Genomic DNA, 27,700 nt, shown 5'->3' with positions numbered 1-27,700 from the left:
GCTGATTGCCATTTGAAGCTGGAAATTTTTTTCCCTAATGCACAAGTGATGAAGTGCACGTAAGGCTTAGAGGAAAGTTACCTTATCTGAAGTATCAGATATAGATTACTGCTGGAGTCAGCATGCCACACTAGTTGGATCCATACGCCCTGTTCCGATATGAGGAATTAAGTTTCCCTGATGTCACAAATTGAACAGATAATGCAATTAATATCTCCTTTGAAGTTCACATTGACCAGGTAACTGCTAGAATGAGTTGGCAAAACTTTACTGAAGTCACTGAAGTGATCTAGGCTCGCCCAGACTGAGACTTCAGCTTTGACATTCTATAAACCACTGAGGGATATTTAAGATGCTGCATCCCTAGTGGGATATTTATAAATCAGTGTTTATTCTGTCATGTAAATATAGAGAACCTGTACTTCTGTCTGGAATTCCCCCCGATGTGTCAGCAGTATGTCAGAATTGCTGCATATTCTTTGAAGAGTTGATTCTCTCATGTGCAATAGCTATTAGGTCACTCTCTGAAAGACTGATGGACGTCTGGAAATCCCAGACAAGTGGAGGGTCTCATTTTCCTACCTCAGCACTCCTACTGGGAGCAATCTCCAGGTAAGAAATGAGGTCCCGTCTGAAGGATCAGACATTTAGACAAGACTAGAAAATAGGAGAGATGTTATAAAATGTTCCATTTGCCACTAGTTACTCTAGAATACAAGACTGCACATGAATGCTGAACCACTACTGAAGTTGGCTGTTCATTTTAATATAGAATTAGCTTACTAATCCTTTGCTGAAAAGGTACTGTTCACAGCTTTATAGTTTAGAATGCTTAAACAATACTGAGATTGTATATGATAAAGTGTACGACCACAAAGTCAGTGCCTAGTCTTCAGGTACATTCAAGTGCTCCTTTGGGACTCTTCAACTAATGTAATTTATAACATCACACTACGTTACTCTACAATTGGCATGTTCATGATTACACCAATAATTCAAGACTTTCAAGCATTTAAACAGAGGAGGTAAGTGAATGATTAATTTAAGAAAGGAAGAATGGAATAAAGCCAAGACTTCTATCTTCTTGAAAAAGAAAGTAACTTAAAATGAACATTTTGGCTACTTTACAAGACCAGATAAATATTATAAACTTAGAGACTGTATAATTTCCAAAAGTGTTAATACTCCTTGGAGATGAAAATGCAGTGATGAAAATAGAATTCTTAGAATTGAATAGAATTTTACTTGCACTAAAAGAGAAAGAATTGGTGAACAGGAAAATTGCGTGAGAAGAGGGAAACATCCCACCACTGCCAGTCTTTTATGGGGAGGTATTTGAGATGAGTGTTGAAAACTAGACTATTGACTGATGACCAGGTAGAGAGCTCCAAAAACACTCCGAAGAATAGATATTGAAAAGTTATGATTGGTATTATTAAACATAAAGTAAGAAATTTAATTATGCATACAAAAGAAGTTTAATAAAAACATTGTTACAATCATATATTGATAACTTAAGCAAACTATCTGTCGTAATACAGTAATTCAGAATTAGTAACCACAAAATATATTACATATCGATCTACAAAGTAACATATTGTGCATCTCAAAAGGTCATTTCATATTCTCAAGATGTCTAAATACCTAAAAATTCTTCTGAAGCAACTAGTCTGCACCTTCTTACCCCCAAGAGCATATATGTTAAAGCCTCTTTATAATGCCATAAAACAGGTGCTGATTTTTTTGTCTGCCTTTTAAGGAAGAATTAATGCATTTAGCTGTTTGAATAAACAGCACTTCTTTTACTCTCATGCTAGCTTTGGCTATAGCTAGACTGGTTTTATCTTCTTTCTCTGAAGACTCTTCTCTTGTTTTATTATTGTTGGGAATAATGGCAGTGCCATGAGAACTGTGTTCAGGTTTGAAACAAAACCTCTTTCTTTCACTGTCTGGAGAGCATTTACACAAAGTTCCCTGATTCAACCGAAGTGAAATATGCTTACCTTCTGTTGGTGATGTCTTCAGATGTCTGCAGAGCCCCTCTGTTTCCCCATATGTCTCTTTAATTTTTACTACTGCTTCCGTTCCTCGAAGTTCCATGAGGGAGCGCAATTCTTGCAGTGTGCACCCAAACTCTCCTGCATGGTTGGCCTCATTTCTTTGGTTCTTGGAATAAAAATCGCTATTTGTCATGTCACCCATTGTTGTCAATTATATTGCTCCACTCGTTATAGTTGATACAATCTTAAAACCGTTTAAAAATTGAAGGAAAGGAATCTTGAATTCCAACCTAAGAAATTAAAAAGAATCCAGTGTGTGTCCAGCGAGCGACGTGGAGGATGCCTCTGGTGTGCAAGGTGTCCCTGACTGACTAGTGGTCCGCAGAATGGCTGCTTTCAAGGCTGCAGACCAGCTCCACTCCATTCACCATTTCCCATTATGCTGCACTCAAGCTGTAGAATCTACATGGTCATTTCTTCCTCTGGACCTTTGGGAACAAACAGAAAGGACTCATTACAAAAGAAAGCGATAACGCTTTATAAAGGTGATTTCAAATTTATTCTATCATTGCAGTTTGACTTGTCATTTAAGAAAAGCTATGCAGAAACACTGTAGAGACGTCTTGTAAAATGCTGCAGGTAGTCAGAGCTAGCATCAACAAGGATAACACTAGCTCTGTCTTAGATAAAGCTCGCTACAGCTGAAGCACCAATAGCAGTGTTGCTTACTTTAATCAAGTCCCAAGAGCACCCGCTAAATGAGATGGCTCATGAATATTAATAAGTATGCTATTAGTCCAGCATGCTAGATGCACCTCCAGCATACGCTCTGGCTCATACAGCCACATCAATCTTTCATCTGACAAGAACAAAGACTCTCTCGTAAAGGCTACAAGGTAACAAAAATTAGTTAAACACTACTAGTTTTCATAACAGTTAAAGCAAAACTGTTTTTCAGTGCAAGGACAGTGAAACAGGTGGAAAAACTAGAGCCACCATTACAAATTCAGAATACATTTAAATATATTACATCTTGCAGCTTGGCCTTCTGTGAAAGTAAGCAGACTCCAGAAAAGAGCTAAAACACTCGAGTGCCTTGGTTTGAAGAGCCAGAGCCAGGCCTTGCACAGGGCAGCTGTTGGGCTGCTGGCCTTCAGCACTGCCTGGGAGCCCCCTCGCCACCAGCCCCCACGGCTTCGCCTCGACAGTCAGAAACGCCTGAGCAGGGAGCCCACACACAAACACAAATACACACAGGGGGGGTGCTGGCTTTTTTTTTTTTATTTTTTTACCATGTGCAGTGTTGAACAAGTCACATTTGGACCATCTGGGGAGACAGTTGATTACTTGCTAAAACCAGCCTTTAAAACCTGTTTCCCCTTCCCATATTCTAATGAAGTTGGTTTAAATACTGCTGAAACCAGCTATTATATTTGGCACAGAGAGTTTTAACAGAGATTAAAGGTTTCTTTTTTGCCTCAAGCGGGCTAGTGCGAGCACACTGTCTAATCTATACGTCTCAGAATAGTTTTCTCATAATAAAAAAGATCTTCAAAAGAGCACACCATCAGCCTAATGACTGACAAACCTGTCGCAGTCAAAGTGCATTATTTTGAACTTTCTAGGCACAGTGGAAATCCGTACACATGTAAAGGACATAAAGAGGATCCTGAACTGTTTCAAGTCCCAGTTTTATATCTGTGCAACAATTCCAATCTCCCACCCACGTACAGTTAACGTAACACATAGGCTTGGTATTTCCACTGATCTAGCAGCATCGCCATTGCTCTGTATGCGAGGAAGACCAGGCCCGCCGTATGCATTCATTCCTCTTTGCCCGCTGCCAAAGTGACATTATCTGCTTTGGAGCCAATATACCTTGCTCAGTTAGACAAACTGAACCCTCACCAGCCCTCTCATTTACAGTTAAAAATCTCAACATTCCTTTGATTTCTGTGGAGAGGAAAAAAAAAAAGGGGGGGGGGGGGGGGGGGAGGTACCAAAGTTTCGCTACAATATTATAGCATGCAATTAAAATACCAGTCAACTGCTAAATACACGCTTCTTCGACCCCACCTATTTATTGACATATATTCTAGTGCTAAGAACTTCTGCCAAACTTGACTTCACATATTGCTTTTCAAGTTCACAAGAAGAGAAAAATTTCAGCACAAAATGGGGCTTACAGTGAGCAATAACAAGAAACTGGGAGTAGTAATTAAAAAGGGCCTTTATGTGCCAAGCAACAGCCAAGGAAGAGATACTCTGCTCTGTCAACAACATGCAACTTTGCATGCTGGACAGTGTTCACAGTATCAGTTCATTTCTAGATAATTCCCTATATACAGTATGCAGAAAAGACCTTACTCACTATTATCTGTTTTTAAACAGGATGGATCAGTATTCTGAATAGAAATAAGATCAGCCTGTAGCATTATTTTGAAAAAAATGCAGGAACACAAATGTCACAGTAAGACAGACTCCATCCCAAGAGGCACTGAATCACCACAACCTCCACTGACGATATGCCTGCGCTTTCCTAAAAATCGGCATTTCAGTCTCTTCTTGGTTTCATCTGTGATAAGTTGCTGCTGACAGTCACATCAAAAAGCAGACTCAGATCTGATCATGAAAAAGAATACCCAGAAAAATGTTGTGAAAAAATGAGGCATCAATAATAATAATGAATACCTAAAGTGACAGACTGCTATTTACTTCCAGTGGGCAAAAACTAATTTAGTCCTAAGAGAAGTACACTTCAAGATCTTGAACACCGGGCGTCTAAACAGCCATGATGTTAAAAAAACAAACGAACGAAAAATAAGTCATTCACCTAACAAAGCATTTATAGGGCTTTGCTAGTCCAGTGAGCTTTTTAAACATTCCTCTAATAAAATAGAATTGTTCTTAAACTGCTCCATAACACCACAGTGAAAAGACAATTATTAGTATTTTCTGAGGAGAACCGTCTACTGATTTCACTAGTGATGCAAAGAGTACTAAACTCAGTGTCAAAGTTGTTTTCTACATGATTTTTCTGTGGGATGTGTCCACCACCCTCAACCAAAGCACCTTTTTTGACTCACTGTGCCATCACTATATATTAATATATTTGCTTCTATTCTTAGAAATTCATTGTCATTTGTCAGTCACAGCAAGAGTGTGTTGTTGCTTTTTAGCATGTTTGAGTCATTTGCCTGCTTAATTTCACCTTCAATTAAATATTAATCAATAAACACCAAATATGAAGTTTACACTTCCTTCACAGTGCTTTAAAAACAAACCCCTCAGTTTGCGCTCTTCATGATTCACCTAATGTTACGACACCAGGGAAACACCATCTCACGTTTTTGAAAGGCAGATGGTAAAATATAGAAAGCACGAAGCATGACTAACATTATTCACTGATAGCGCATCTCTCTAATCCCATGGAACAAGATATGCAGGCTTCATTCGATCCTTGAATCTCTTTTCTGAAAAGTCCCGGAACCTTGCCAGGGTGCATACCAGGTTAGCATGACTGACACACAGCCACCTCACCCTTCCTCAGTGGTTAATATTCCTTTAACAAGAACTGAGAAATAGAAAACTTGAGACTGGCATATGGTAATATCCCCCCATCAGTGGGGTTACAGGCTTTGCATCTCCAAAATAGATCAAATTACCAGAATTGGGTGAAATTTAAAGTCTCCTCTACAAGAAACCTAAGTATTGCACTAGGTTTGGGTGGGGGGTTTTTTGTTCGCTGTTTGGGGCGGGGGGGAGGAGGTTAGGGAAGGGATTATTTTACAAAACACACTCAAAACATTGTTATTTTCAACATGTTGATAACATACAGGTGAACTACCAAGAAATCCTGATTTTTAAAAAAGCAGGCAATACCTGTACATTTTGAATTAAAATGAACATTATTCAGGAACAGCATCACTGAAAAACCCTCACTGATTTGATTCAGATCTACCTTGATCTACCATACAGCTGTTCTTTTGTCTCAAAGGAGTTGCAGATCCAGACACTCTGAAGAGAAACAGGCACTTCTAAACTGAGACCTACCTCTTTCTAATACTGATGTCTAACTTAGGTGAACTGGATTTCACACTCAGGGTTCCTGCTTCCACTGGTTATAGGGCAAGTCTGCATAACTAGTTCACAAAACATATCCAACTGCATTTGAATCCCACTGCTATGGTCTAAACTACCTGGGGAATTACATCTCCAGCTGTCAAAGAGAACAAGGCTGAGCAAACCACAAGTTTCAGCAGCAGAAGGTGCATTGCACTGGAGGTGGGAAATAACCAGGGAGCTCAAGGACTTCTCCCTTTCTTTTCAGAGGACCCTGAACATCTTTAATCCAAGTCCACTCAATTTCTTTCAATCTGAAAGACCATCACCTACAGTGTGCTTCAATAGTTTTGATTTATAACCAAATGCCTCCCAGGCCACAAAGATCTACCATTCCCAAATCCTGAGAGTGCAGCTTTTTGACACCATTCTAGCACATTCCTCAGTTATGGATACTTGGTCTCACCATTCCACATGACAACAACATAGGGAAACCAGTCCTCCATAGACATGTTCAGCAAAAGAGAAATAAAACTCCAGTAACTGAAAAACTAATTTCACACACAATGTTACATTGTTCTTCCACACAAACGCAGTAGCTTTCAATGAAGGTTATTTCTTTTTATTTATTCCTACCAATGCTTCTGAAACAAGCTTTAGAAACAAGAAATTTGGGTAAAAAATTTCCTAAAGTACAGCTTGGAAGCAACAGTAGGCGGTGAACAAAAAGACAGAACAGCCACCCACCTAAATTCACTTCAGGTAGCAAAAGACTTCACATACTAAAAAACCTAAGTAAAATACTATCCTTTTTTTTTTTTTCTTATTAGAAGTCAGATTATAAATGTTCACCTTGGTCTGGGATTTTGTTTGTCAAAGATGTCATGGATTTTTGTTGTACAAGCATACTACAAACTCAGATTTTTTTTTTTTTTTTTTTTTTTTTTTTTTTTTCTTTTCAGAGTGGCTACGTCTTGGGGAACAGGCTTCCATTCCTGTAGTGCCCAAGTCAAATATTTTTCATCTCCTAGCTGCTTAAAGGAAATGCCCGCCAATTAAAACAGAAGCAATTTGGATGAACTAACTGCAGGCCTGCCGGGGAAACTATTCTTTGATTTCCCTAATCAGAAAAGGTCTCATCATGGAAGCTTGTAAGTATTTTCACAGTGTCTCAGAATAATTTCTAAATTGATATCATCACCATGTACTCTGACATCTGATTTCATCTGGACTTCTATGGGCAGAAAAATTAGTAGCAAGGTAACAAACCAGATTTCACCAAATCAGAATCACAAGACTTGCATTTCACAGTCCTTAAAGGTCTGGATAAATAATGGATTTATGACGACTCCAAAAATTCAGGTTATATTCATAATTTGACTGCTTTCTCTACACTGTCATCTAAGATTATGCTAACTCTGATCTCAAAATTTGATGAGAAAGTAGTAAGAAGGATGAAAACATAATCACTTCTTAATGGGTTGGCAGAGACACAGCCAGGGCAGAGAGATCAGCAAAGCCCTGGTACTAGTCACTCATCGAGGACCTGGCAAGGTGGCATACAGATCTGGTTCCCCTTCAATTAAAATAAGGGAATTAGCAGTTCCCACTGTATGTAGCATTACTGTCCCACTTGGATTATTATTTGGCTGTAGATATAAAGCCAGCTGGTCCCTTGGGACCTATAGAGAATCCCCAAAATAAGGGGGGGGGCGGGGGGAAGCACTGGAAGTGTCACATTTTAGGGAGTTGTAGGTATTTAATCAGATTTATCTATATTCATTGCATTAGAGATACCACTCCTGAATAAAAAAGGATTGGAAGAAGATTTAAGGGAATCTTTCCATGAGTTTGAACAAAATCATCTGAGAGGGTTTGAGACTACAGCTCCTCAAACTCTGATGTGAGGTGTGGGTAGTAACAGGTTGACAACATATTGCAGAGGATGAAAAACTCACAGCAGACCTTTGCAAGGTGAGAAGAGTTGAGAAAGAAAACCATAACCTGCTCTATATAAGTCTCCAGATGCATGTAAAAAATCAAGCGTGGCCCTGTTGTACCACATTTTGCGCTTTCTTGCTCTTTTCATGTCAAAGAGAAAATGTCCATCCATTTGTGAACATAATCTTTGAGGACCAGAACGAGAAATGGATTGTCTATCCAAGCAGCCAAAGAAGATTATCAAACACACCTAGAGATGCTCAAACTCACACTTTCATCTTAAAACAAATGCTGACTTTGAAGTTCAATTATCAGGAATGCACAAGATGCAGAGGAACTAAGGGAAAACACTGTTTGAACGAAAGCAGGTTGGCACCTTCACAAGTGTGAAATTTTTGTTTAATAACAGGAAGCCAAGAGTAGATAGAGAAAGAGAAACTGAACTTTGTAGCTAAGTGTTGTCTGAAAATATTCCTGACTTCATCACTACATTTCTGAATGAATTTCAAGTTGCATTAAGTTAACTCGTACATAATTCATTTCAGGAAGAGACATCTGTACATCTACAGAAAATTAGAATTTCTCCTATAATGTTTCACTCAGTAGTTGTTCTTAGACGGAGATATATTTCCCCGATAATACGATGACATAAAGACCATAAAGTTAAGGCATTATTTTTAAAAGAGTACAAAATGAAAAAGGTGGGGTTTTTTTTTTAAAGAAAATCACTGGCAACTATCTGTTATAATCCCTAGAGTAACAATTGTTTCAGTTCTCTCAGTATGAATCCACGCCTCCAGTCAGCTTGGACTTCTTGGACCAGTTTTTGTATCAGATAGGATAAATAAAAATTATTCCATGCCTTCTGTAAGATACTGCTGAATACTGGAAGGCAAAAAAGGCACTGTCACAAAATAAATCTTTATTAAAGGGGCACAAAATAACATTAATTTCAGTTATAGGACTTCTACCAAAGAGAATCACTCACACATCTGCTGAATTTTTTTTTCTATGCTGTACGGGTATACTGAGGGAAACTTAAAGCAACAACAATGAAATAAAACTACCTCCAGTACCCTGTTACAGTGTACAGTTATTCAGTCTACAATTTGATACAAAGTCTGTTTTCCACCATTACTCATGTAAATGGTTACAGCAAAGCCAAATGAACTACTGACAGGAACAAAAATACTATTAAAGGAATCAATTCAGTCCCATTAAAGTCAATGAAATGACTCTATCAATGACTTCTGGGGGATTGGATCAGGTCCTGCAGATGAAATCCTTCCTCCTCTGACGCCAGAATTTCACTCTATGAATGCTGTTAGTAGACAGATTGCAATGAGAAACCAAATCATGTTTATTATTGCTCATCACTGAGCATTTGTCTGAGTTAGGAAATATTCCTGGCTTTGCTCTGCAACACCATCTCCGCCTGCTGACTGAGGCACTGCTGTATGCGGCCAGAGGGCTACCCAGCAGGACGTGCTCCGACTGGTAGAGAGCTCTGCACAGCAGAGATGCTGACGGAACAGTGATCTCCTATGCCAAGAGATTTTTCTAGTAAAGTCTCTGCTAGCCACAAGTTTTAAGAACCCTCTGTCACTTCTTGCTAGTACTAACATGAAGTTATTATTTTGTTTTGCTCTCAGTGATAAAATTAAAGGTTATTTTTCATTAGCTATTTATTCTCCCAAGACTCTAATTTCACATTGCAAAGCAGTTATTGGATTTATTTTATTCACCACCTTCCTACACAACACATATTCCAACTCTTCGTGGTTGTACTTTTGGCACTGATCAGAGACCCATTCTACACCTATATAAGCTTTAGAAAATTCATGTTTTCATGTATAGCTGCACTGATTTTGTACAGAGACTAACACAGCACAGTTCTTCCAAGGAAGGTCAACTTCCAAACTATGTTATCAATTTAATTGAAAACACAGATGAAAAAAAGCTAAGGATATTCAGACTTCAGATATTCAGATATCATTAGACAAAATTTTCAAAATTTCTTCAGTTGGGCTGAGGTACTTGCTTGCTTTCCCCCCCCCCCCCCCCCCCCCTCTTTTTTTCCAAAAATTAATGTTATGCTATAGTCCATTACAGTATCAGCCCAGGGGACAAGGATGAAAACCCTGTACAAAAAAAGCAGCCCAAACTCACCAGACTCCAATTCAGGTATTTTCTTTACCTTTGCTTCATTAAAAGCAAATTATTGAAACATGAACAGTAAGACAGGGCATTCTACATCTGTCCTTCATTCATGCATTTTACATATCACCAGATTTCTTAAATCAGGAATTTGAACTACCATGTAACCTTTACATCGAGAAGATATCAGCTTGAAACATGCAGTTTCAAGGGATTTTGAGAAATCTGTGGTTTTATAGTCTATATGCCTGGTATATGATTATATCTCATTAATCAGCAAATTCTTCAGAACAACTTAAAAGAAATAGGTTATCTAGCTCCTTACAACAAATAGGATCCTCAGCTTGATAGAGACTGATCAAATAGAGCTGACAGTCCTACTCTACCTCACGCTACCAAAAATTTTTGGTCTTCTGTTCAGTTTGTGTTCAGAAGGGACACGGAATTTGGTTTCTAATTTTATTTTTTTTTTAGTCCCTTACCAATTGCCTCATTATAAAAATATGAACTGGCCTCTCTATCTAATCCTATCATACTTTAAGACTAACTCAAGATTTTAATACTATGTTAGAACTGCCATTTCTCCTGATAACTACACATATATCTTAACCTCATTTTACCTTCCTTTCTCAGATTTTTGAACAGTATTTTACAGAGACTTTTATCTTAAAAGTTGAGAGTAATGAAGAAAATTGTATCTACGTCTGAACCATCTATCAGCCTTTTAATTAATAAGCTACCACTTCTACCCACAATCCTTCTTTGGCCTGTAAATTTCAGAAAATCAGCACCTGAAAGTGCATAGTGTTGCTCCTCTGCCAACACACGTCCACCCTCCCGACACCTACCTTGGGGGCTCCCTAACCCACTAATTGTTTTGAGAGTTCTTAAATAGTAGCAGAAATATTCCCAGTAGTGGTTAGAATTCTGTCATAAAAGTAGTGTCAAATACTTAAAGGAGGCCACAAATTTATTTTTTTTTTTAAATAAGCTGGAGATGAATGGAGGCCTTTTCCTGCTTAAATGAAAGCAAGAAGAGCACATCTATACTTCCAAGGAAACACGGTGGAAGAGTTATCATTGAAGTGAAATATAATTTTGATAGATTACTTTTGCTAAAAAGTTGACAGGTATCATGTTTTTTATAAGTATGGATCGATAGGATAACAGAGTGAATAAAAACTAAGGAAACACGTAACTGGTCAGCTGGAGCAAAATGCATTTTGTTGTGTTCTGTTCTGAACTCTGGAGTTTAAAGGGCCCAAACCAAATCTTGCTTGGTCAATTGATATTTCTTTACATCAGCTCAAATTGCAATGATGAAAACAGAATAAAAATTGAACCTATGTGAGCAAACATGGTACACAGGTCTATAGTTTTTGTACCTGAGGAAAAGTTTGTGCTTCTAAAAAGAAAAAGAAGATAGCAATTACAAACAGCATGTGAAAGTCCCAGCGGTTGACTATTTTACTAAAAACACCTATTTAAATAGCAATATTCCTGGAATGGATGATTACTTAGGAAGTATCACAGTTTCTTCTAGAACCTACTGGAAATACTCTGCAACACATAAAATTTACAGACACAATTAAATCCAAACATTTTTCATAGAAAAGACCTTTTCTATTTTAACATCTAATTCCAAGCTACCATAGTATGATCAGTGTTGACACTACATCCCTAAGAAAGAAGTTCAAAATTCTACGTAACAACCCAAAGGAAATCATTCAGGGAAAAAAACAAAACAAAACCACACACCACCAAAAAAAATCCCTGGACTTGCTGTGCCATTTTCTCTGTTCTTCTGTCAGCATCTATCATATAAATCAACCAAACATTAGCAGTGAAAAGGACTGGTTGACTACTGTTGGCCATGCTACTCTTTAAAAGAAGTAAAGAAAATCAAGAGCATATTAACAGAGCTTTACCCACAAAACAGGAGTGCCATGGCAGAGCCATACCAAAATGGAATCAGATTGCTCTATTTCACCAAAAATGCTCTATTTCACCCTTATACACACAATAATGTCTTTTACCTAAGAGTGGCTTCGAAACTGATAGCAGAGAAATCCATTTTTGCAGGGGGATAGTACTCCCTTCTGATATTTTTTCAGGGGTTACTGAAGAAAAAAAAATTCTCTGCTAGCAGCAGGGTCAGCCAGTGTGGAGTACAAGAAGACACAGCGGCAGCTGAAGTCAGACATCGCTGTCTGGCAGCAGTTGGCACAACTGTTCAGCAGATGAAATGCTGGAACATGATACAGATCTCCATGAGAAACAGCTGGCCCGGGAAAAAAAAAAAAAAAAAGAAAACACAAACCACCGCAAACAAACTTACACTGCAGTCTGCATTTGCAGTCCTATCTTCTGCCACCTTGGTTTCACTATCAGAGGCATCTTATTATACTATTAAGTAAAGATATAAAGCCATGAAACTAATACTGAAGCTTTTAGTGCAGCACCATTAGTTGTTAATGGGATTCAGAAATTCCAGCTTCCACACAAAAGAACTCCAAGCAGAATAATGAAACAGGAAGAACACAAAATATGAAAGAAAATCATCTGGTTGTTAAAAAAATACAATATATTGTTATTTAATGAGTGAACAGAAATATATACAAGTAGAATTAGAACACGCACATTTTTCATGTGTGCTATTCACGTAGTGACTAAGAGAAAACTGCATGCCATAACCTATTTTTCCGAACAAAAATAAATTTTCTTTTTGCTAAAGTAAAAAGAACTTTTGTATCTTTTTCTTTAAAAAAAAAAAAAAAAGCCAAAAGATAACTTTTACATAAGATCAGGCTATTTTGTTCTTGAGCTGGGATGCAGTTCTCTAAAATGAGAGCAAAAAGACCAAATTATAACTAACAGCTGCGTTTGGTGCTACAAGGGCCATCAAAGACAGATTTTGTTGTTGTTGCCTGCATATTTCAAGGCAAGAGACCATTTCCACTTTGACTGTACAGAACCACAGAATGGTTATACACAGTACAAGGAAATCAGCCATCCTGGATATTTTAATTTTGTTAGGCAGGACTTTTAAGCAAATAGCTGTTCTTGGACAACACATCTCATTGAAAAGGACACATAAATCCAGTAGGTGCCAGTCACAGATAGACCAAGCAGTCTACTCCAACTATATATCACTCAAACATGACAGCACTGCTTCCCTTCTGTACAATACAGAGCTGTAAAAACTGCACAAGTTGTAAAAGCTTTCTCTTAAGCGCAGATTGTTCTTAAATTCATCCTGTTTCCTACCCTGTTACATCAGTCACTGACAATGAAACAATCCACGCCTTCTTGGCGTCTGCTCCTCACACGCAGTTGCAAATAGCGGTATCCTGTGTTTCTCACTATAGAGGTTCCCTACGTACCTGGACCAACCTCTGTACTATCTCCACTACGTTAGATGCCCATTTTGGATGTCCTTCAATTGCCATTCATCTTCTAGTAGTCCCATACCCCAAACTGAAGTAGCGCCCCTCTGCAGAGGAGAGCGTGACCGTTCCACACATGGTCTGTTCTTTATCTTCTTAATTTCTGATTAAAGTTTTTCACCCCCCTTTGACTTACCTGATCATTTCCCACAGATATGCAGTTCCTCTCTATTTTTTACAGTAATTGATAAGAAAATAAAAGACAATTCCTATTACACTGCTGACAATACCATTGCATTCTTTCTTCTGTTTTGTTCATCCCTCTAAATTTTGTAAGGAATTATGTCAAAATAAATCATATAACTGCCCTACCTACCTCTCGAGAACAGTTAACTAAACGCATAAAAACCAACCCTGTCCTGCTGCATGCCTGTACATTACATAGCATGCCTAAACATACTCATATATGCCTCAGAATTCAAACGCAGCATGTGAAAGTATAACCTCTTAAAGATTGATTTTAAATTTGTTATAATTTACTGAAAAATGAAGCTACTAGTATTTTAACACCACCAGTACACACATTAGAATTAAGTTCCTATAAAACTTTGCATCTGTTTAAATCTCCTTTATGCCACTGAACTCTCAGTGCATAATTATGCGAGCACCAGAGTTAAAAATAACCCTTTAGCTTTGCTGCATCTTATGGAAAACAAGTTATATGGTTCAAGACAAAACCTATCTTTCTTCAAAAACATGTATTTGTATTGTGCTCCAAAAAACCCCACATAAGTAGTCTTATAGTCACACCATAATGCCCAGCTTTATAACAACTCTCTTTAAAAAGGTGAAATTACCTATCTCTGCTACTAAACATAGATCTAAACCTTGACAGCTTTGAATTCCAGCTTCAAATGCAAACGTCATCAGCTGTGAGCATGCACAGATTTTGCAGGTAATATAAAATTAGAACACTGCATCGCAATTGAAACTATGATTTGGTTAGAGTCTCTCTCCAGGTTTTCAAGAGTTCAGACAAGGGAGCTAAAAGAGAGCAGTCATCCAGTCCATCCCCCAACCAAACTCAAGGCCAAGAGCCCCTACATCTCTCCTAGCTTGCATGGCAGGTCATTAGCTGGCTTATTTCTATCGCCTGCCATGAAAACTACATGTGATTATTATTCTCTTTAATCAGGGGAAAAGAAAGCGAAGCATTCATATGGGATGGAATTTTTGATCTATAAGAAAATCAAATATAAACATATGTTCTCCACAGTGATTTATAACTATGAACATCTTAACCGCAATGAAATAGAAGCAGAGCTACTGTAGAGATAAGTCAGCACCACGTAAATCCATGTGAAAGGATGAGAGAGAAAAAAAAAAAAAAAAAAAATCCCTGCAGGACTCAGTTGTACAATAGAAACTGTCAGCCAAGGTCACTCTTAAGAAAGAGAGCAGCCAAAAAGGAGGTTTTAAATCTCAGTGGGCATTAGCTGAAAGACATACAGTGATGTTCTGCAGTGATTTTAAATAGGACATTCACAAAGGATTAAAAGTATACGTGTATCAGTCAACTCTATCAAAATACAAAATTTTTGCTAGGTGTTCCCTGCACAGATTATTCTCATGTACAGAGAATCAAGAAGTTGTTTTGGAAAAAAAACCTACAAACTACAGTTTTACAGCAATCATACATACACACCATATAAATATATCGGCTGCAAAAATGGCATTGCTCCTTCATCTGAGAAAGTTCAGAAACATTTAATACCTAGAAGAAAAATAAAGGGGCCAACTAAATCCACTGCACTAGAGTTGACGGACTGAGGAGATGGTTGCGGAGGGCAATCATCACCATTTGATTGCAACTCCTCCTAATTGGCAAAAAAACCACAACACCTGTCTCATGGGAAGGCACTTTCTAGTCATGCATATGTATACAAAAGCTGACACATACCAGGCTCATTAATCCTAAAAATTCATCAGAAAGAATAAAAAGAGTTTGGGGAGAGAGATTTCAAAAGCAAACTGTTCTTTACATTCAGCTTTCAGGAAAGCATCAATTTTAGCAAGCGGTTTTCAAAGGGGGAAAAAAAGAAAAATCACTCTTCCCTCAAAAATGTATATGGTACAGACACTACTCTTTCTGCTTCACAGCGGCAACATTTGGAAAACTACTTAACCTTTCTATTTTTATCTGGGTGCATTCAAATTACCAATAACGTACAACATGCTGTAATAAAACCACTGATGTAGGGTATAATTTTCCCTCAAGCACATTATCCTAGCTGGTGGCTCAGAAAAATAAGCTGATAAAACAGCAGCAGACATCAATTGATGGATAAAAAGTGATCACAGCTATGTACAATGTTGCTGCCCAACCTTAAAATCATACAATTAGCCAAAAAATATAAGCAGTAGGACAGGACATACTAACAACCACACATTATCTATGGGGTCATCCTAAAAATCCTCCTACAAACACATTTTTAAATAGACCATCAGATTATCGCCTCATAATTTAGCTATTAACACACAGATTTATTTTAAAGCCATCATCATGCCTGGTACTTTTATTAAGTATCTTCTTCCTTGTCAAGTTCAATCGGGATCTCATCCCAACCATGATGAGCTTTTAATTTTCTGTTCTATTAATAGCAACTTAAAAATAAAATGTTCTCTTTTGAAACTATAAAGCTGTAACTTTCTTTAGGAGCTGCAAGGGGGAAGAGAGATTAATCTTCCCACTCCGCATCTCTTAAACTACATTAGTTATCTGCATATACGGAAAAAAATCGAGAGAACAAGTAAGAAATGGGAATTTTCTCTAATACCTTAACTATAACTCTATACAAGTATTTATCATGGCTACAGAGCAGTAATAAGGAGTTATCAAAATACAGGAAATAGATACGTTAAGAATTTCCATGTAGGTTCTGAATCATTCTCAGCAACTCTCTTGTCGGTCATCAATAGATAATAGATTAATTAATGACATAATTAGCTGCAGGATACAGAGACTCCTATCCAGCAAAGCCCTTCAGCAGATACTCGAATTTCAGCACAACTGGGGTCCTCATTAATTCCCCAGCATATGAGAAAAGATGGAAAGTTAGAGATGAGTATCATGGCACTCGGTGGCCATCTGACACATGGATCGGATTGTTCCAGCTGCTTTTCTTCTGTTGCCTCCTTCAAGTAATGGCAGAAGGAGAAGGTACAAAGTCATTCACAAGCACTCTCTAGGGTCTAGTGTGAATACCATTAATACAAAGTAAACGTGCTGCAGGACTCACTTCTGTCATCATACTGCAGCGCTGCTTTCACTTGCAAGAAATTAAATCAGTAACATCAAGTCCTAGGCTATCATTGAAATCGGAGAGCCCTAATACCAGCAGAAAAGCAACAAATCAGTAACTTCAGCTTGATGTCCCCTTACACCAGTGTAAAACAGGCAAGAGATTACTGTACACAAACAGTGCTGGGAGGACCTGCACTTGGGCTCCTCCACGTAACCTCTGACCTGCCCAATCTGCAAGCTGCTGAGTTTTGGTACTCAAACTGGTATGCAACCAAGGCACCAGGTTGCTTTGAGATGTATTTTCTGTAACTGTCTAAATGCCTGTGACCTTCCTTTTAGGATATGGGCCTTGCCACAGCTATTCAAGCCTATCTTTATCTAAAGATTGGAACACTGAAATGTGTTTTAATGAGGGATAAACTGAGACCATCTGGATGTCTCAGCTGCTACAGAGCGTGATTGTTTGCTGATTTTAACCATGTCTCTTGCAGAGAACATAGACCTGTGTTGCACAAAGTGCACTAGCTCAGCTTGATTTCTCCTTGTAATCAAATGTGTTGATCTAAAATCTATTTCCAGCAAATTACTTGTCTGTTTTGGGAACAACTCCCTCCTCATCTCTTAACCACGGTGATGGGGATAAGCAGAGACAATTGAGTCGAAAAGGTATTTTTGTAAGAGACTGACAGCAAGCATCCTCGCTGAAATCTTCCATTTTGGAATATGATCACCATTTATGCAGAAACTACATAATCGATGCCAACTTTCTGGATGTTGTATTAAAACCAGGAATTTTTGTTTGGATGGTTTTGGGTTTTTTCTTCACACACACTTGATGTAAAAAATTTGGTAATTAATTCATCACTTTTGTATGGTGTTGGCATTAGGTTAATTCACATTTCTTTATGTACTTTTTTCAATTGTAAATGTATACTGAGTACTATATTGTTATAAATACATAATTTGTTGACCCTGTATATATTCTGCAAGATAAACAATGAGTCTATTTAGGGTGGTAAAGTAACAAAACTACTCTTTTCATTTCTTTTTTGGTAGTTTAACTTCCCATATAACCATATGGCACGGTCATAAAAGTGGCAGCACAGCACAAACGGAGCAGCAAAAGCCTCTTCCCACAGCTCCATACAGCACTGCCTTTTTCAATATTACCTAGCTGTTAGATAAGCATCTTAGTTTTACATTGCTCAATCAAACTGTACCATTTGTCTGCAATTACCCAGCAATTTTAGCTTAGCATAGAGCTATGATGTTACTAAAGGGGGGCTTTCCATGCTACCCGCTGCTCCTTTCTGCCAGCAATGCTAATTAGTGGCCAGCAGTGGGGTGAAAATATCAAACTGCACTTCCATTTGCCACCTGATCATACAAACTGTAACGATATGATTTTAGCCTCTTATGTTGAAACTGTTCTACGTCGTAAGGAAAAAAAACCCAAATCCACCATATAATTAATGGTCAGCAAAAGAAAGCGTGAAAATCTATAGACTAATAATCAGAATATTCTCTAGACAGCTGAGAGACTTCTGCTCAACTCTCAAAATAAATAAAATGAATAGGGGACTGAACCCAAACTTGCTGTGTTCCCACAGATTTTTCCACATCAGAAGACTGCAGGCACTAATGCTTTGTGAAACACTCCACATTCTAAGACCTTTAGCAAACTCCACAACTACTTTTGAAGAGACCAAAACTGGGTTTGGAGGTGGGGGGAGTGGGGGGTGTGTGTAATGACTTCCACCAAAAATAACTCAGACAACATGCAGCATTAACAATTTTAGATTGAAACATTCTGTTTAAATTAGTTTAAGTGCTGTTAATTATGCATTCACCAGAAATGACACCTTTAACTTCAGATTCCAAGCAGATCTGAAAATTAAAAAAGTAAAACCAACAACTGTTCTTGTAAGTAGAACTACTCTAGGGATACTGAGATCTTAAGAAATTTAGCATATTTTTAGCATATTTTGTCTTCACCTTTCTTCATCTAAAAATCTTTCTGGAAAGAAACTGTTGATTATGCCTCTCAAAAAGTGATTGAACACAGAATGTTCTGGCTTTTGATTATAAAGTGATTATTTGAAAATGAAATCAAGTCTTGCGTTCATTTCCTATCAGAGTATCAATAAATGCCTAAAAGGGAGTTTTTGGAAGAAGTATTTTGAGATGTTTGGAAGAAATACCCCCCAAAATGCCAAGACAGATTGATTACTCCCATTTTTTAAGCTACATCTAGTACCACAGTACATTGCTTTATTGATTTGTGGGGCTCTGAATTCTTTCAGGGATAAACGCTGCTACAGAAAAATAAGTCTGTTACTACAATATTTTGATTCCCACTTCTAAACCAGAATAGTTTTGATAAGCCTCTGAATTCTTCATGTCCCAACTAAATTTCTGAAATTCACCCATCACAAATGATCATCACAGGTTTACTTGAAAGCCACGGTGCTTAATCTGACACCAGGTCCACAAATATTTGACAAGTAAAGGATGCCAAAAGAAATGTGTTACATCATTATAGATGTGAATACATCTACAAATGAACCAATAAAATGAAATCTCTCCCTCTACAGGAGAAGCGGTAACAAGGAATTACCCATATTTTGTCTGCAAAGATCCATGCTAGTGTTGAACATGTCTAAACATTGCTAAAATCAGTAATACTATTAATCGTATCTGTAGCATGTTGTATACAAGGTGTACTAATTTAACACAACCAAGTCTTAAACGCTGGGATTTCCATGATTAATCTTAGAGCACTGTTTGACTCAACCCCCCTGCATTGACTTAATACCTGAAATCTGCAAGTAAACAAAAAATGTAATCCAGATGTTTCCAAGGCTTTCATACTAATCAACTCCTATATATTTCCAAGAGAAGCGAATTCATACCTCCTGACAACAGATTTGTTTTTCTTAGTTATGTTTTGTGCACCCATCTGAAATAATTCACGCATCAGAGACTTAAAATTACTATACATCTGACAATTTTAAGCAATCTCTGAATCTGTTTTTTAAATCAGAAATCTTACAGGGATAGTACTCCTCACCACAATCTTCAGAACAATGAAGCAAATAGTCAATTAGCCAACAACAACTGCTGCATGTTTGAATACAACCACGTAAAAGTACGATCTTATCTCAGAAAATTAAGAGCAAAACTAATGAAAACAAAACCCATGTCTCTGCGATTTGCATGCACCCCCACCCACATGCTATCACAAAATGCATATCCAGTCCACTCCTAATTTCAGTGAGCAAACCAGCCAGGTTGTGGGTTAACAAGATACCACCTCTTGCTACAGCCTGTTTAAACCTGGTGCTCTCTATGTAAATCACTGCAGTTTTTACAGGGGAGCATTTTAAATAAACACAGCTTTATTCACATATGTTCATGTGTCTATTGTTTTGCCTTCTTTGAAAATGAACAGAAAATACTTCCTGAGATGTCTTTCTGAATAACCTGATGTTTATTTTGGTTTTTTTAACTTCTTGCAAGAACAAAACTTAAAAAGTTCTAGCATAACCATTTAAAAAAATACATTGCCGTTGTCAAAAATTATTTTTAGCACTTGGGAGTCTGCACCTGTGGAAATACAATGAGTAGAACAGACCCATTTCCATTTCTGTAACAGCAACCCAAGTGACCTTCAAGAAATTATACAAATAGTAAAAAAGTATGTCTATCATCTAAACTTATTTAACCATTTTTCCAAAGCTGCAGTTCCCCTGTGTCTTGCTATAACTGCCAAAAGCACGTACATCTCATTTTAGCAGACTGAAAAACATTCTTGCAGCACTCTGTGTGCTCCTGGTCTTCATTTACATCACAGTCAAAAGGCAATGACACAAGAAAATCTGTGTGTATGCTCCTGTTTATCCGTTTCTCTGGTTGACCTGATCTGCCACTTGCAAGCGCACAGGAACGACAGCTTATTTGCTGAATCTGTTTACCCCACTGTCATTCAAGATGTAGTACGATGCTTAAATAGGCAACAGTCAGATTAATATAATTGAGGATGTAGTTCAGAGTAGACAGGAAGCCATGCCAGAATTGCAAAGCGCTTATTCTCTTATGATTAAAACATCCCCAGGGTTATATCAGTATAAAGATGTACCCGAATCAGAGACGCACAGCAGCCAGAGGACCAAAAGAGGCAAGCTTTTCCTTTTCAGAATAGCTCACCAGTTTGAAAGGAAGAAACATGAATCACACAAAGATAAATTGCCATTTTAATTGCATAAGAAACACTGGTGGATTTGTCATTCCTTTTGACAGAATTTTTTCCCAGAGTCACATTATAACCAGAGCTACATTTCTATTGCATAAGACATTTCATGCACCAGAATGAAATCCCAGCACACAGATACAGAAAACCTCTCAAATAGCCTATTTTCTTTTACTCCAGTGATACATGCCTCTGCTATTCCAGAACAGATTAGAAAGACTGTCCAAACACGACACAAGAAAAGCAAATAAGGAGCAAATCAGTGACTGAAAAGGAGTTTGTCCTCAGCACCGTAGGACTGACTAGCAAAACACAGATTTCTTTGTACTGGCATCACTATTCACAAGACAGGAAAGAACAGGTATGCAGATGACAGGTGGCATCCTCCTGTAGAGATCTGAACATTGTTATCACAGATGGTAAAAGGTAGAGTAACGTTGCTGGTGTATCCATTTTCTGAAGTCTTTCACTTAAGCTATTTAGTATCTCAGCACTAGAAATACGGAAGTATTTCACTTGGAATCACTTGCCCTCACTCAGAAGTTGTCAAGAACATCTGAAGAATAGTAACACAAAGAGTAAAGTTTTAGTGGTGGAAAAGGGTTTATCAAAGTGTACCATTACATGCAGTGTTTCACAGGTCTAAATGTCTAAAAGCAAAATGTCCATTCTCAGAAATGCTGTGCTGCAGCTACAACTGCACGACAGCTGCGTCGGACCAGCTGATAACCACTAACTTGGTGTTAAAACTTGGTACGATGATTTAAGTGACATTTGCCCTAGAAATGAGCCCTCCAACTCATACTAAAGCACACAAGAGTCACCAGTGGAATAACACACAGAACCTATTTCTGTATCTGTGCAGAGTTGATCTTTGCCTTTTCTCTAGCCTAGATTTTGATTTCCCTTAAGTGATCAGTGTTGGCCTAATTCTACTCCCATTTACATCAGTTGAAGCTTTACCACCAACTTCAAAGAAAATGGATTTAACCCAATATAGTTCATTTTGATAGATTCTGCTTTAAGAGAGAAGGACCTCTGCTTCTCCATCTGAGAATAAGATGATATATTTTTACAGCAGGCTCCACAGCCAGATGACATTGCTATGCCCTACATTCACATCTTGGTTTTGAGCAACACTGCAGTTTTGAAGCAACTCCTACAACCATCCATTTTTATTGTATGTCAGCTCAGCTTGCAGAACAGCTTTGCTGCTCATGAACTAAATTTCTTTTGGGGGAAACAAAGTGGAAGCCCCACTGCAAGTTCACACCAAAACTATTCAACACATACAGATCTGAAAAAATCACAGGTCTTTGGAAAGCTTCCGGTCACATGTAGTAAGTACTTTCAGTCCAAGGGCTCAGACTAAATCTAGTCCAACATAAAACCTGCATAGATATAGAGGCCTCAACACTGATTGCTTCCAAGCTATTGATCTGCTTCTAATGCACCAAATGACTTGCTGATGTAGACACATTTCAAACTCTAGTTCTACTTCTTATCTCTATAATCTTTTTATTTCCCATGCTGTCCTAAATAATTCACTCAGCATTACTGATGTTCACGACCTTCTGTGTCTTATCCCCAGTTTCTTATTTAAATTACATAGATTTCCTTTTCAGATTATGGCCTTAGAGCTATGCCTCCCTCTTTCAGGGAATTGACTTTAATTGTTTAAAATTCTCTCCAGAATCAACCTTCCAAGACACTTTTAGACAAGAGATCATTTGTTTAGCAATGCATTAACCAGCAACTTTGCATCAAGAAAACCTCCCTTTACAAACAAGTAACATCTTAGCTAATGCATTAGGCATAAGAACTATAGTCAAACTTAGGTACCTGCAAATCCACTACTAGAATAAAATATTGAAAAGGAACACTACAAAAATAGCACTTCAAGTAAAGGCCAAAATTTCAAAATCAAATTACTGATCTAGCAGGAACAGCAGTATTTTAGACTTTTCAACTTTTACAGAAGGAAGGACCATTAGGTAAGGTACATTTGCAAACACTACAATGGTAATGAAAGGAGTTGTGCTGAAATACTCATTTAAAAAAAATCTTGTCAGAGAAAGAGTAACCCCAATGTAGCACATCACAAATACTTAACAGGAAGATGAATCAGCAATTGCTGCTAATGCAGTTCAAATATTTCAGGCTTTATCCAGCTAAAATTCCCTTTAACAATTATATCCTAGAAGTCTTGGAAACCTGTCTGAAGGAGTATCCCACTCTGACAGCAAGCTACCTCTGTAAACAATGATTTATTGTAATTCCCTTTTTTTTTTTTTTTTTTTTTTTTTACACCCTGAGATTAGGACAGAAGTCTCTTGACTGTCAGATCTCTAGCTTCAGAACCCACCTGCACTCTGGTCCCACTCTGACCTAGGCTGGCTGATCTCAACCTCTGCTGCCTGTCAATCCTAACCACTAAGGCCTCTGAAGGATGAAGTGAGACATCTATAAGGCCACAGAATTATAGTGCGACTTCTCCCAGCAATTTTCCTGTTAACAAGGGAGGGAATAGTAGTTACCTACTACATTTTACCCCTGTAACCTTAATCAGCCCACCCTGCATTTTGGAAGTGCCACCTTCATGTTAATTGAGTATAACTTTTATCATAGCTCATTTTCTTCCTTTTCTGCAGTTCCCTCTCAGGCCATTATCAAGATGATTACCAGACGCATTGTTTACTATTCTATGATGCATCCCTCATTAATCCCACTGCAGCATAACTCACCTAATGGAAGGTGACACTTCCAGGAAGGGTGCTTTAACAACAGAAACATTCATTAAGAAGCACTGTAATAACACTGCAGAAACAAGTGTCAAACTTCTTGCATAGCAAGGAGTACCTGGACTCAAGCAGTCAAGATTAAGTCAGCATTTTTTCCTTTTTACTCTAACTTTTATATAATTTCACACAGTAAATGAAAAACTCATCTAGAAATTTGGGGCAGGTCACTTATCACTGTTGCAAGCAACTCCATAATAATCTCTAAAAGGGAAGAACTTGGGGACTACACCTGTAATGTTTTTTGAATTCCCTACACCGGACAAGATTGTGCTGCTTTCACTCCTCCTCTCCTGCTTCTGCACCTTTCACTCTTACCTGTATGAATTCTACTTGCTGAAACCAATCAAAGAGAACAACAGAAAATCACAAATCCGTCATGTAAAAATTTTAAAACATCAAAAAGGATGGCAAGTAAGCCAGACTGAAAGCATAATCTCCCATAACTGATAAGCATGAACTGCCATTTCAAATCAGTGTTCCATGACTGCCAGAAGACCCACTGACTCCACAGCACAACAGTCATAGAGGTCCCATGAGATGAAGAGTTGTATGCGACTCACGAAAACGCAGGCTCAGACTTCCATCCATTTCTACATTGAAAATTAACTTCACATCAAACTTATCTTTTTTTTTTTTTTGCCTTCCTAAAAAAAACATAGGATAATTTAGGTTGGAAAGGATCTTTGAAGGTCATCTAGTTCAACTCACTGCCAACTTCAAATGTTGAATAGCTTGCTCAGGATCATGCCCAGCTGAGCTCTGAATATCCCCAGGGATGGAGATTCCCATCCCTGTCTGGGCCACTGTTCCCATGTTGGAACATCCTCCTGGAAAGTTCTTTGTATTTAGCCAGAACTTCCCTTACTGCAACTTGTATCTATTACCTCATATCCTTTTGCTGTGTACCTCGGAGAGACGAGTGTGGCTCTATCTTCTTTTATAACCCTCCACTGGGTAACTGAAGAAAGCAATAAAACTAAAACCACCTGAGCCATCTCTTCTCCAGACTGAACAATCCCAGCTCACTCAGCCTCTCCTTGTATGCCATGTGCTCTGTACCTTGGTGGCCCTTCACTGGACTTCCCCCAGTTGTCAGGATCAGTCCTGTACTGGGGAAACTGAGACTGGTCACAGCACTCCAGATGCAATTTCACAAGTTTTAAACAGAGGGAAGAAATAAAAAAGAGCAGAGTTGACAGTTATCAAAAAGTTTAATGACCAGATTTTGGCTTAAGCATCATAGACACAGAAGTTAAGTTCTACCTGCCATAACAAATTTCTTTCATTGCCATCATTTTTACAATACCACTGACAGTAAAGGAAAAGTTTGGATATAATTTGCCAAAGTCACTGGGAATAGAACTTCATTTTCAGAATCCAGTATAAATTTTCAGAATTGGCACTGGGGAAAAAAAAACATTTTACATATAATGAAGCACATTCGTTTGATCAAAAGCTAAACCTAGGGCGCATTTTCAAAAACGCATTTGAACCTCAAGGTCAAATGTTGCAAATAAAGACTGACTACATTTCTTACACATAGGATTAACCACATAAGAAAGATTCTTTTAAAAACTGTTTTCCTTCAGTCCACAAAATTTTGGAATTAAGGGACTTAACTCCCATGGGTCCAGGAGTTTGATACATTTACAAATCTCCATTCACAACGCTACAAGTCAGCCTTGCTAAAAAGAAATAATTTTGATTACCAGAAGAAAAAATCTGTTTACTAGCTTTAGCAGGTTGAATAATTCCCAAAAATAATCAGAGTGATATTAATTTCTGCTATATTGGAAGTTTTATAGTGTACAAAAGAATTCAATACCTAAAACTGAACATGAACATTTAGGGTCAAAGACACTATCAGATTATTAGTTGTAATTGCCTATAACTTTGTTTCATAAATACAATTTGAAAAATGAGGCTTTGGTAAAGGCATATACAGACAAACAAAAGCAAATCAGAGCAGCATGCAGAGATTAACCCAACCAACTTTCCAAAGACTGAAATTTGTCCAGAAGGGCACTGCTAGGGGAAAGGTCTGAATATGCACTAAGAGGTGAGCAGGAATCATGTAATGCGGTGGAAAAACAAAGGACCAAATCAATTAGTACTTCAGCAGAGCCTCAATACTAACAAAGAGAGAACGTGTGCATGAAGTCAGTCTCTCTGGTGTTTAACAAAAATAAAATCAGCACACATCTAGAAAAAGCAACACGGAGGCAGCTGACAGCACAGATAACAAGTGGTAGCATCTCTTAGCATGGGAAAGGATGTTAATTTAGTTCTCAGATGTCTTACGCACAGCATACTGCTCTCATGCTCAGCAGTTGGGCAGGAGGAGAGATGCAACTCTGCAGCACCCTTGGAGATGCAGTTTGTGGAGAAGGGAAGACTCAGTGGCACCAGTAGAGGCACTGCTGTCATACCATGTGTCAAGGAAGATAGACAAGCAGAAAAACTGGAGAATGGAGGAGTCATGGAAGTGTCTAAAGAGAGCAGGAGAAGCCCTTAAACCTTTTTCAAATAACTGTGACCCAAAAGGGAAGATAGGGAAAGACAAGGCCTTCACCATGGAACTCAGATGAAAGAAAATCTATTGATACTGCTTTGCAGCACAGCTTTCCCATGCCATCTTACATTACAAATAAACATCCTCACTTCTGCTTCTCGGACACCTATATATTGCCAAAACTTGCCAGGCACAGAGTAGTCTGGCTGTGATATCCAAATATGAACATCATTTACAGCTTGCCTAGACAGTTTTAAAAACCAGAACCAGCAACCATGAAAAAGGCATTTGTTACAAAGAATGCAGCTGTCTGTGTATATGGTGATTCAGGAACACTTACAGCATTTTTAAATTTACAACCTGCTAACCAAATATGTACGTACATTCAGATTAAATGACTGGGCAGTGAAGTTTAGAGCAGTAGTCTTTTAAAGGCAAATCCAATTAAGACTGGATTTAGGAAACTTAAAGTCGCCCAAACAAAGTTTCAGAAATAATGACTGAATAGCTTTCTAAGGCACTCTGAAACAAATTTTCTGTTATGATGCATATGGATTTTGCAACACTTACAAATCCCATTAGCAGCAATGAGAACTGTAGGACTTAATCCACATGAAGCATTATCATTGAAATGTTCCCTACTTAATTAATAAACAAAATGCAGAAACTCTTTTCAGTTGATTTTTACAACATTAAATAGCATATAAATTGTTCCACAGATGCTTTTACTGGTGCACATCAGCTCCAACACTTAAACAAAATCATTCCTTCACCTCAGCTGAAACCTTGGCCCTTAATTATCAGCAACTGTTAAGAACTGACATTTCCCTTGATACTAACAGTATATCTTCCCCACAAAAGACTATCATAATTCTTTGGGAGTTTCACATCTTCACTTAAGAAACTAGGCAATTACAGCTTGCTCATGTTCTATTTTGTGGTTCCAGCACTTTTCTTAACCTTGAGAAAATTTTGCATTGTTATTCTAATTACAAGAAGTGGGAGTACATGAAATCTTTCCAACAAAAAAAGAAACTGAGATGGCAGATGCATGAAATTTTATACTGCAAAATGACAGAAGGGGAAGTAATGAAATACTAGAACTGTCACCTACCCAGGTAAGAGTCAGCTGTTGTAAATAAAAAACTACATTCTTTTAAACTCATTCAGGTATTGATAAATTGACACCAGGTATTTAGACTCTTTAAAATAAAGCTGCAGTAACCATAATTGTTTATTTTAAAAAAACAGTTGTAACTATAATACAAACAGCATGCATGCGCTTGTG

At 37.9% G+C, this 27,700-nt stretch overlaps 1 protein-coding gene across 8 annotated transcripts in view; it reads right to left on the bottom strand.

The window, feature by feature from the left end:
• ATP2B2 (ATPase plasma membrane Ca2+ transporting 2) overlaps window positions 1-27,700 on the bottom strand; it is a 431,184-nt gene that overhangs the window by 184,842 nt on the left and 218,642 nt on the right. For all 8 annotated transcript variants that reach the window (XM_074836607.1, XM_074836605.1, XM_074836606.1 and 5 more), the window contains one exon: window positions 2,004-2,488. In XM_074836607.1, the coding sequence (XP_074692708.1) occupies window positions 2,004-2,202 (199 nt within the window). In that variant the 5' untranslated portion in view covers window positions 2,203-2,488. The remainder of the gene's footprint in view (window positions 1-2,003; window positions 2,489-27,700) is intronic.

The sequence above is a fragment of the Strix aluco genome, chromosome 11, assembly GCF_031877795.1.
Source record: "Strix aluco isolate bStrAlu1 chromosome 11, bStrAlu1.hap1, whole genome shotgun sequence".
Classification (NCBI taxonomy): Eukaryota; Metazoa; Chordata; class Aves; order Strigiformes; family Strigidae; genus Strix; species Strix aluco.
The sequence above is the reverse complement of the archived record's forward strand: the minus strand, read 5'-3'. Positions and strand labels throughout refer to the sequence as shown.